At 40.1% G+C, this 12,477-nt stretch overlaps 1 protein-coding gene across 2 annotated transcripts in view; it reads right to left on the bottom strand.

Moving 5' to 3' along the window:
• Window positions 1-4,087, bottom strand: part of LOC118776314 (netrin receptor UNC5C-like) — a 156,381-nt gene extending 152,294 nt beyond the window's left edge. For both annotated transcript variants that reach the window (XM_036526562.1, XM_036526563.1), the window contains exon 1: window positions 3,456-4,087. In XM_036526562.1, coding sequence (XP_036382455.1) covers window positions 3,456-3,573 — 118 coding nt within the window. In that variant the 5' untranslated portion in view covers window positions 3,574-4,087. The remainder of the gene's footprint in view (window positions 1-3,455) is intronic.
• Window positions 4,088-12,477: the final 8,390 nt, after the last annotated feature.

Raw genomic sequence — 12,477 nt, 5'->3', positions numbered from 1 at the left:
TGCCCACCCTCTGAGTGCTTGAGGAGCATGAGAGCAATGACCAGACAGAATGGCTGGTGTTGCTGGATATAGAACAGCACAGGAGAAAATGGATGAGCCCGTGACTGTCCTCCTCGGCGAGCTGTCACCCTGGCCCCCGGGGTTGTGACCCATCTCCCTCTCCTTCAACGACCCGCCTCTCGGCTCAAGGGCTGCCGCTAGGCCACCAGGAAAATGCCAGAAATCTTCACCAGCATTTTGGGTGAGGCATTTCAGATCGGTCTCTCGTCACTCATGCACCCCCTGCATACCCCCATCGCCTCACTCACTACCAACCAACCCAAAAACACCCCACGCAAACCCCGACCACAGACACTCCTGCAACATGCACTTCTATGTTCACGTTGGCCTAAACCAAATATGGTGATCCCCTCCTACAAAGACTTAAGTATTTGGTAAAATAAAATAGCAATAATTACAAAAAGAAACTATGAAATTTAACACCATGGCATAACATTCCAAGCAGAAAAGTACACTGAGGAAAATAATGCAAAATGGCACAATGGTGTAATTTGATCGTTATGTGCGTTTGATTGGGTATGAAGGTTTGTACGTATGGACCTTAGTGCTACTTGGCCAAGTAACACATTGGGATAAAATGTGTTCCAGTTCAGTGCAAAATCTGCAACATGATAATTGGCTGGAGGCAGCCAAGCTGCTGCAAGTAGCTGTGAGTCTACTTCAAATTAATAAATCCCACAGAGGACATTACAAAGTTAATGCATATCAAATTTCCTGAAAATTGCCCACTCACTGAGGAAAACATCTATGACATCTGTTTTAAATCTTCGCCCAAGCAGTTCACGAGATTCATCTTTTATTCGTCCCGGACAATTAAAGTAGTGGAGCGATCAAAATTGTAATCCAAAACATACAAGACGGCGCGTAGTATTAGTATTTTCGCAAGGAATTTTATTCAAATGAGAAGGGACTTTCCCGTTACAATGCATAGCACAGTTTAAACAATAAGATCGTTCAAAAAAGTATTTCTGTACTGTAAAACTAAGAAAACTCCATCTTTCATACAGATTATCACATTGGGATCACAATGGGAATAACTGTAAGGGCGGTCTCTCAGTGCCTCTTCCAGCGCTCTGGACTTGCACAGGGCCATATATGCTGAAAAACATCGCACGTCCAGTTTAGCCACTTTCACTAGGCAACAAAAGCGAGGCAGTCCCTCTAACAAGAAAAATAATTTTTAAAAAAAAACAAGGAAGATTAAAACCATGAATACGTTACTGTATGTTTGAAACTCAGCTGTGTAATAGCCTCTAAATCTACTTAAACAGAGGTCTTACCAAATCCATTCAATGAGTTATCCTCAAAGAGTATATATTTAGCTATTTATAGAAAATAAGAATTATGATATTTTCAACGTTCGGAACGAATATTTTGATTCCGTTGTGTGACTGTTCTACATCTAAAAGTAAAAAAAAAATCGCTAAAAAGTTTTTTTTTCTTTCCCCCACAGAGAAGACCACGACGTGGAGCGCACGCCCCAGATAAGACTACCATTGCATACGCATACAATCTTAATTTTTTTCTATATCAGTTAAAAAAATGTGAGAAATATTTTCCATTCGAGTTAAAGAGCGAATTAAAACTCTTGCAATCGTGTCGTCCATTTGTACAAAAAACAAAAATAAATAAATAAACAATGATCTGCTTTGCTATGTTAAAACTACGGAGTGATATATAATATAAGCACAGAAAATAGTTTAACAGTTGCCAAAATAAAAGTTTACGCGACGCTTATTTGAGTGAGGCAGAATGGAACCCGGCTATTTTATAGGGTCTCAACGGAAAATATTCCTTAACATGTAGAGGAAAACCAAACGTATCTTCACTCCTGAACTAAATATGAAAATAACATGGGGGAGAGCGTTGCAAAGAGTTGTAGCAAAGTGTTGTACATCATGTTACTCAGTTTCCAAGTTTCTTTACACACTATATACAGCATTATACATACATGCATATATATATATATATATATATATATATATATATATATATATACACACACACACACACACACACTTTATACAACGTTCAATGTTTTTACACTTTAAAAATCTAGACCTGTTAAGAACTGGAACTGTGAACGGGCACTTACTAACAGACGATTGTCTTCATCTTGATAACTAAATTCGAATGAAATAATTATATTATAATAATACCAACGTATTATTATTACTACTAACAATATTATTATTAGAATCCATAACGAATATAATAATAATAATAATAATAATAATAGTAATAAATGTAACTTATTACGCAAATAAAACGCAGGCTATTTTCTCTCAACGTAAACGTACATATTGTGCCACCTAGTCATTAATAGTGGTTAATATAACACACGTCTCACTGACTACTGTCAGATCAACTCAGGTTCGGACTAATTTATAAATTAAATTAGCTAATTCCGCAAAGCATCACTGCGGTTATGGACAAACAATTTAAGTTCTTGCAGTTTAACTTTCGCATGTATCTTTTCGTTAGAACGGTTCGCTTAAGGCCGAACTTTCTCCGTATTTTCAGTTAGACAAAACCACCAACATATAAATTCTGTTCACTGTATACACTGTCTACGGTGGGGACCAATTCAGCCTGCAGGGAATCAAGGTGGTCACAACAATAATTTAACACATTGCCTGGGCTTTTGGTTATGAAACCCGCGATTATGCCAAATGCATTTCCATGAAAGTAGCCCGACCTTCAGTAACAGCCGTGGCTGTATACAAAGCGGAACGCTCGCCAGCGATTGCTTGTTTTTCATTGAGCGCACCATGGAGTCATTTACCAGCTGAAATGTCATCTACGATTAACATCAGCGCGATCGTACAGTTTTCTGCTAAAACTATAGGCTTCAGCTGTTTACTTCCAACAAACAAGCTCTCGTCTGCCACGTCAAAGAAACATAAGTGTTCAGTGCTCAATTCACAATCAGATAATGTTACAATTTAGCCTTTGGTCGTTTATCCATTCATAAAGAATTTAAACAATAGGTTACACCGAGAAGACTTTTAGGGAACACATTCCATACGTAACTATCAGCAGAATATATGATTACGACCGTCTCAAATTATTAGATAGTCTATCCCTCTGTAATCTAGAAACTGAATGTCTTGGTATCAAAAGTTCTACCAATATCAGTGCAAAGTCCGCACGACCACAGCACACAACAATCAGCGTAGTTTTCTTCGACGCGGAGTTGTCTTATTGTGCATCTAGTGGGGGAAAAAATTCCTTATGCAGACAAGATATTTTAATACAAAAACGAAAAACGTCAACACCCTCACGCATATTGTCTGCAAAATCATGCACTGCACACAGCATCTCACTGTCGCTGGTATCGTTTCCATCCGATCGGAGGCTACTGGCAGGTTACGGGCGGTGGAATGCTGTCTTACCTTGCGCGGCTCCGATGTTGAGCAGAACGAGCAGCAGGAACCCAGGCGCGGCGCACATTCGCAGTAAGTATCCCGCGAATCTTATTCGCGTTTTCGCCAACAGTTCACTTTTCCCCATTATACGAAGAAACGAACAAAACTCCTCGGTGAGGAATATCCGCTGTTCTTAATTGACAGTTGCCAGAAACAGTGTCGCGATCGGAGCGTTGCCGACAGTTGTTTCCCCCGGTTGAATTCTGGAGAGTTGAGATGACGGGTGGGGGGTAAGAGCGAAAATGAGAGGGGGAAAATGAAAACAGGTTAAAGGGTTCCCGGGACTTGTGTCAAAGCACTTGACTAGCTAGCTGTGTAGTGTAGAACGAAATGCCACCGCCCTCTAGCCAGCATACGGCTAATTCCTCTTTGAAGAGTGGAAAAAAAAAAAGAAAAACACACAACAAAAAGTAGACTCCGTTTATAGGTTTGTTTTATTTAGAACAAACTTCGGGAGTAGTAGCTCGCTCATGTTAAGTTCATGTTTTGTTTTCTTTTAAATTAATTTTATATTATTTAATGTTTTCTTAAAGCGTTCCGTCCACAGCGATCTACCAGCACACTCTCAGTAGCCAGAGAGCATCTTGCCACAACTCCGCGGCTCGCGTTCTACTGCAAGCGCTGGAGACTGTGAGAAATCCCTCGCTTAGCCACGCTTCTCCAGCCAATCCAGGTCCTACCCACTTCTGCCCTCTTGTGGTGATTATAAAGACCCGGACTGGGAGAGTGGAATGGATGTCAAAGTTGTAGTCTTTTGGCTTCGGTAAAGGACACAGAGGAGATAAATTCCTTCCTTGGTACTGGCGTGAGCGCACCCTTGCTGATCGCTGCACCTGTTCCTGAAAGAGAAAAAAAAAACACTTCACTGGTTTTGAATACTCAGACTGTAGTTGATTTCTATGAAAGAGTGAATGAAATAGGCACCGCATTTCATGATGGTCTTTTCAGGTACAGTTTATGTCATGAAGTACGTCGCAGTCAGTCCTGCTAGGTGTATAATGCTGTGCGCCCGTCTGCCTTTAGAACACACCGGATTTTAATTGAATATTTTGTCCGAAAAGTTTTTGGAGTGGGTGTCTTGTCGGCGAAGAATACACATGTAGGTGCTAAGTAGAAGGCACACCAGATAAAAGGGACAAATGTGAGAAACAGGAACCTTGCAGTTTGCACGAGCAGTAATATTAAAGGCACTTTTACACAGTACATGTGACTGATGCGAAAAGAAGCATGATTTTGTTTGTCGGGAGCTAAACCATACGGCAGTGACGTAATCACAGCAGTATGAAAAGAATCGCATCGAGACCAGTACAGAGGGGTGGTCGTGAACCTTTTTGCAACTGATGCTAGTGGTGTGTGATTTTGGTCCACCGGAATTTTTTGTGGTTTGAAAGCGTTCAGCTTCAATTAGAAAGGGACTTCTCAAAAATAGCATCAAACAGTGGTCACCTGAAGTGATGTTTTCGCCCTCTCTTCAGCTGCCTGGCTCACCTCCAAAAGGACAGTGTCTTCCACAGATAGATGCAACATTTTGTTGCCGTGTCCCATTTCTGCTGCAGCTAATTAGCGAAAGAACTGAAAAAGAGAAGGGAGACGAGTCTGTATTCTCTGTCATACCTTAACATTCTCCGGAGATCCACGTCTGCAAGAGTATGATTCAAAAGTTGCAATATGAGACCAAGAGAGTTTGATCTGTCACAAGACCATGAACAAAACAAAACAAAAGAAAGTTTGCAAATGAATTCCCCTTTGACTGCAAAAAAGAACCTAGTTTGAAAAAAGAAGTTATTTTGAAAGTACACTGGATGTTAATCAATATCAAGTTATCTTGGAGTTAAAGCAGTAAATTGCCTTTGGATACATGTAGGCTTTAAGGGTTGTATATTTGCACTGCAGCTATAAAAGAATCATAGATGTGCAGTGGGCAGATAATCTGTTTGTGACCTTGATTGCATTGACCTCATCTGCCTGGTCAGGGTGTCCTGTTGTGGTATGAAAATATGACCATTTTCTACAGGGACCAGAAGACAAGTGGCAGGTATAGTGAATATTGCTGTTAGTCTCCACCGTAGAGAAATCATGAAGTGGATCAAATTGTTCTCTGAATTTTCAAGCTGAACTACAGAAATGGTATCTTAAAATTAGACTACTATGCTATACTAATTACAGGGCAAGCTTGTAGTGGTGCAAATATACTGTATAAATGTATCTTGTTCAAAATAAACATATGTATTAATATCCAGATGCCACTGCAGTAAATAGTGGTTGCTGTACAATAGCTCAGTGGGGCCATTTAGCTGACAGCTTCCCAGTATCAGGGTACACATTGACTACATGACTACAACAGCACTGACTCACCTGACACACAGCACAACTGCAGCAGCCCCCATGACCTAGAGCAGTGCTGTGATGCAGAATTAAACAGCCAAAAGTCACATTTGGTCCATTCCATTTTAATTGCTGTCACAAACAGTTGCAGATTGAAATGTGCACTAGAGATCTGAAGGGCCAAGGAATACACAGAGAGGAGATGTTTCCTAATTGGGGAAGGGAGGGGGAGAACATTATCTGGAGCGCTGTAAGATGACCCTGGTCTTGTGTGTTCCAGGAATGTTCTGGTGGTTTAGTTCCACATGGGCTGTGAGTCATTTCCTGATGTAAACTTGGAGTTGTGTTGCTTTGTCAGCAAGGTTGGTTAGCCTTGAGAGACTAAGGGCTTTCGATGTGCACTGTAGACCAGCAGGCCCTCCAGACCAATAGCTATCATTTAATGAACTGAACCCTTCATTTGTTTTTCCCCATGCAAAATCAAAGTGTATGTAACAATGGCTTGGAAGCTGTAGGCCTGCATTTTACCTCCTCCGTTTCCCAGTCTTCATTCGTCCTGCACGACATTAGTAATGGAAAAAAAAACAGCTATGATGTTATCATCCAGAAATCTCAAGGCCAGTTAAATTCAATAATTGCTGGTATGTTGTTATGGAGGTCTTGTTTTGAAAGATATGGAAAAAATACATTTTTAGTTGTTAAAACGAGTTCCATCTCCTAATGGCGCTTACATTCACATTCAACATTAATAATGACTGGAGGCACAAAAAGTGGCACATTCCAAACATTATTGCAGTCAGCTTCAGCCAGCTATTTAGCGAGGATGTTAGCACTTTGATCATTGGGAAAGATTATTAATATGCATTAAAAATTGTGACTACTTGGGACTGGTATTAGTCTATTTCATATGCCCAGGATAGCGGGAACTATTTTTCTCTTAACATGCACTCTTATTGAGGTTAGTTTTGTGGCCCAGTTGCTATTGTTTTGTGTAATTGTGTCAATTGAAATGCTATTGCAATGCTGTGTATTTATTTATTTATTTTACACATTGTACATCATAGCTCTGTTATAACTCCTTAACAATTCCTGCAGGTGTGATTGTCCCAGTTTTCTGTTTCTAAAAAGTCATCATAGTTGGAGTCAGATACCTAGAATTTGTTTTCCATAACGCACAGTCATTTGTATGTTTCCCTGAGGTGATTTCTGAGAGCATGACCCTCCTGTTTCTGTGAATTTCACCTGTAGACAATCCCCAGGGATCTCTGCAGACTATAACAGACTTCAAAAATGCAGAGAATAAACTCAGTAAATAGTAAGCTTAATAATACAATCACACAGATGAAATAAGGGTCTACTGTATTTTGTACGCTTGCTGTGAAAAACAAGAACTCACTAACGAATGTGAAATTGTTTTTTCTTGCTCTTATAACACAAGACTACACACAGTAATCGCTTGGCAATGGACAACAAAACAACAAATAAGATTTGATCAGCAGACATGAGATGCACTGATAATAACACTAACACAGGGATCTGAATAGCAGGAGTCACATCTGCTTGCACGGTGTGAATCCATTCCAATATTCCTCGGTATTTCGCTTTCTCACGGACATCAGAAAATAGTGTTCCCCATTTTCACCAGTGTCTCCACCTTTATGTGCTGACCGTGAATTTAAAAGAAGGATTTTACATCTTGCCAAGTCTGCTAATGATGTACTGTGTAAGAATTCAGAAGAATATCTGCTATTGAATCAGGCACAAGTAAGTTTTACAAGTAAGAACGTGCATGATTTACCATGCCCTTGTGTCACATACTGTAAGTCTAATACATGAAAATCCTTACTGATGACCAGTTTTCAAATACATACAAACCATTAACCTACAAAGTTCAATAAAGTGCTGTTCATCATATCTAATGTCTAATTTCTCCTGTCATATCACCCATGTGGAAAAAAGCTTTGAACATTTCTGACAAATATCAGTAGTAACATGTACAAATTGGAATATATATTAAACCCAGCATTAGAAAAGCAGTTCATCCACAATATTTGATAATAATGAGTACAGAACTGTAATAAAAGATGTACATACAGGATTGTAGGTCTTTGATTACATGGCAAATATGGTTAAATCTGCAATATTAAAATCTTTATTCAACCTTTTTTCTTGGTTTTCCCAATCCATACAAAAATAATAATATATTGAGAATATATTTTAGATAAATTTATTGGCTCAATCCATGTAGTGAAAATATGTAAAATATGGCCATGTTGGCATATTACAATATATTTCCGCTTTGCATTAATGCATTTTAAAAATCCTTGCAATATATTCTTGGGCTAAACAACATATTTTTTCATATCATACTATGATATATTTAGTTTTCATATTGGAACTTTCATATTGGCTTTGCTGTGAAAGGTTCTGTGTAAGGCTAGGTTGGGATTGTATGCTATATCTGTAGCCAATTGTTTAGCCATTTGTTTTTCACCTTAACCAGACATTTTTGACATAGGTCATTACTTGGGCTCCCTTAACCGGACTGTTTCTATGTTAAAATTTGCTATTCAAGCTCAGTAATGTTTCTTTTTTTTTTTTTTTCCTTTAAAAGTGAATCACTGGATTAATGCACTCCTACACTACCTGCGTACAGCACTTCCCTGGCCCTCTGGACAGATGGCCCCTCTGTGCAGAGGGGAGGAAAACACATGTTAAAAGATTGGGGCTGAGTTATGTCTCCCCCCGGTGCCATGGATCCACCAGCAGCCACAGCAGATCTGCTCACGTTGTCATCTTATCCTCATTCTTCTGCCCCTGAAATGAGTTCCAGGCCCGTGGAGTGCTGAGCGGCCGAATGCACTTACCTCCAGCAACAGCCCCCGTCGGCCTGGAACCCGTCACCAGGGGTCTTCCAAGGTGCCGGCGTTAGCAGAAACGCGCTCTCCTCCGGTCGTTTGTCTGCTCTTAAGTGCGGGGCTTAGCATTCATGGCAATGCTGAGGGGAGACCCTGGCTCTCGCCCGATGGGATGACCCAGGACATCACAGGCACACATTATTTCTGATTACACGTCTGAGGGAGGCGCAGGCAAAGAGGGAGGCAGTCTCCGTGGCAAACCTTGTTTGAAACGCCTGACCGATCCGCCGCAGTCACAACACAACAAGAGGCTCCGTAAACCCTGCCCATCAAGGGACGTTTAATCTTTTAAACAGTTACATAAGGACACAGTCGACTTTTAATCAGGAAATAGGCTCTGGCGGAATAATCACAGATATACCCTCTAACTTAATACCAGGACCCAGAAACCTTTGCAAAGTCACTTTGCATTAGAATCAGCAGGATTACGGGAAAAATAGGCGCGGGATCTAGCCGCTCTGTTACAAAACCCAGCAGCAATAACAGAAGCCTTTCACATCGGGTTTAATTTGAGTGGGGGACAGGTAAGAGCATGGATACGCGGCAGGTTTAATTCCGACAATGGTCTCGGTGCATCAGACGGAAGGTCATGTGAACAACCAGGGGTACATCTGGGGCCTTCAGCCACTGCTAATCCGATGTCTTAATCAAATTGAAAAGTCAAAACAGAACCTAAACAATGGCTTTGGCACAGGGCAGGGAAGGGGGGGAGGGAGAATGGGGTGGAATCCCAGAGCCCAATCAGGACAAATGAAAAAAGCAGTGGGGTGATTGTGATGTCATACTCCGCCCGCCACAAATCGTCTCTCGATGTCGAACTTGCAGGAAATCCACTCCACACCACCATTCATTATCAGAGACATTTTGCTCGTCTTATCAGAGGGCCCCGTTGCCTTTCGCACAGGAAAAATGATCTGTGACAAGAATATTGCTCTCGTTAAAATGACAGCAGTTTTGGATGACAAAATGTCCCACAATGAGACTGGAAATATTGTGGCCATAATATGTTGGTGAAAAAGCTGTGCTTGTTTCCTCAGAATTTATTTACATCGACAAAAGTTATTTCTTGGATTATTTGATGCATTTTCAAGAATGCCACAGCAGTATGCCTGTGTCAGCAGGAAAAGTTCTCTGATTTGTCTCCAACAGGGGAGAGGGGAGCCATGCATTTTCAAGTCATTTCACACTGGTGTGATGTACTTGTGCTGTGATTATGTGCGCCCTTATTTGGTGACTCATTAACTGACCCTCCAGCCAATAGCAGCTCTCTTGATCTGTCTTTGGCCGCCCTTCACTACCATCAGTGTGTTTTTCTTTGATCAGACTAGAGGCATTAGGGAGTGGATCTCTGCCTCTCTCCCCCTCATCAGAGCAGGAACAGACAGTATAAGAAGTCCAGCCAAACTCTCCGGGCGGGCTGAATGGCCAACTCATTGCCTGCATTTCGTCCAGTAATCCCCCTTAAACACCCAGACCACAATTCAAAACCAGCAGCGAGGGCCAAGCGCTCACTATTCACACATACAGTACATCTGTGTGCATGCATACACACACATACACTCTCTCACAGAAACACAGACACACACATGATTACACGCATACACGCACACACACACTCAGAGAAACACACATGCACATATAATTACAGGCATACACACATATACACGCACATGCACACACACACATACTCACACACACACTCACAGAAACACACGCACAATCATATATTCACAGAAGCATGTGTGCACACACATACATGCTCACATACTGAAATATAAACTGTGGTAGATACTTCACATCAAAACAGACAAACTTTTGTTTTAAAAATCAGACCGACTCAGAGTAAAAAAAGAAAAGGATGAGAAATTTCATGAGCATTTGAACTTTGTCTTTGACACCTTTTCTCTTATCCTGAAGTATTTTCAAGTCAGTCTTTATGGGAAAGTGTATGTTTTTTGGGTGGTTTTTTCTTTCAGAAAAAAAAAAAAACACCACTGCGATACTAATACATGCAGGCAAACCTAACATCAAATCCTACGTATTTATGAAGGTACAGAGGGGGGGAAAAATATTTCAAAAGTCTAATTTGGGGACCTATCGTCTCATCCTTCACCTCTCTGTAAAATGTACAGTGATGTCTGAGGAGCAGTTCTCTGATTGACATTTCAATTTCATAGGAAATTGCTCTTTTCCCATAACTCCAACACAGTAGAGATGGAGGCGTTGGGGATGGCTCTGCTGGCTAATAAAATATACCAATTACAAACACGCTCCATTATTTTGGATATAACTATTTACATGCACATATTAGAATTTGATATTTCAACTATTTCGTTGTTCAGTCTGAACAATAAATCAAATGAAATAGAGAAAAAGAGACTACTGGGTTTGATTTATATTTACCTGTGAATGTTATGACGTTCAAGACACCCAACAATAAGTCTGAATTGGTATTAATACAAGAGGAATGAGCCCAAGTCTGTTTTTCTAATGAATTCATTACTAATTCATGAACAATTCCAAATCAAATCATACTTAATTACATCTTCACTTCCACCAGTGACCGATATTGATGTAATTAAATTGTTATGAATTCACAGTAGCATCTTCAGAGAGAGAGAGAGAGAGAGAAAAGAGAACTATGCATTATGAATATGAATCATAAGAAGATTTAGCATTTATCAAGAACATTTCACTTGATGAAAAAAGTGTGAGTAGCTATTATGGAAATCACGCTCTCAAAATGACTTCGGTCAGACTTTCATAAATGAGTAAAAACTGAGCTTCCCTGACTGTCAGATAATTGACATTCAACAATCAATGCTACTGAGCAAATGCAATATTTGAACTCTGTCTTTTTATTGTTGTCGTCAATCCATAGTAATCAATGCGTGCTTTTCTAATTAACCTCCTGTCACCCATGAACATGCCCTAAAGAGAAATGAACATTTCTGAGACCAGGAAATGCATTCCACGGACATATCAGACGTATTAAAAAATGCATCACAATTATTATAAGAGACAAAAATTCAGAAAGGAGCGTTATTGACACCATGTGTTGTCACATTGTTGTCCATTAGAATTCCAACAAAATGTCATAGACTTTGATATATAAACATCCTTGCATAAATAATCTTCATTCACAAATTAGTATGTAGCGTAATTCAATTTGCATCATTTGCTACATTCAATTCAATATGGCCAATCACCACAATCTGTTGTAATGAACTTGGAAAAATACGTGTGTTAATTAACAAAACATACAATGTTAAGGTTTTGAACCACGGCTCCTGGAGTATCACTAATTTCATTCATTTCAATGAGAACAGTGTAGTTAGAGCACAGGGGCTTGCCTGCAGTAGACTAGAGAATATTATTCTACATGGTTAGAAATGCATGGGGGTAATCATGTAGCCACTGGGGTCAAATACGTCTCTGAACTAGTCATTTCAGAATGACTTCTACCTTTTGTCCTTTTATCATTGTCTTTATCACATAACATTGCACTGAAGGTAATGTGCCCTCAATCAGTTCTGAGATTATAGGGACTTGCAACTTCACTTCTCTGAAAAATATCTCTAATGAGCACTTCAGATGTGCACAGTTAGGCTGGCGGATTTCAGGCCTGCCTTGAGAGTTTAGTTGAAAAGACTGAGCTCTCTCCCTACTCATTGTGAAGAGTGCATTGTGAAAAGCAATCATGACACTGTGACACAGGAGGTGAGAGCGGGCACTTTGTTTCATCT

Source organism: Megalops cyprinoides, chromosome 4 (assembly GCF_013368585.1).
Source record: "Megalops cyprinoides isolate fMegCyp1 chromosome 4, fMegCyp1.pri, whole genome shotgun sequence".
In the NCBI taxonomy this organism is placed as follows: domain Eukaryota; kingdom Metazoa; phylum Chordata; class Actinopteri; order Elopiformes; family Megalopidae; genus Megalops; species Megalops cyprinoides.
The sequence above is the reverse complement of the archived record's forward strand: the minus strand, read 5'-3'. Positions and strand labels throughout refer to the sequence as shown.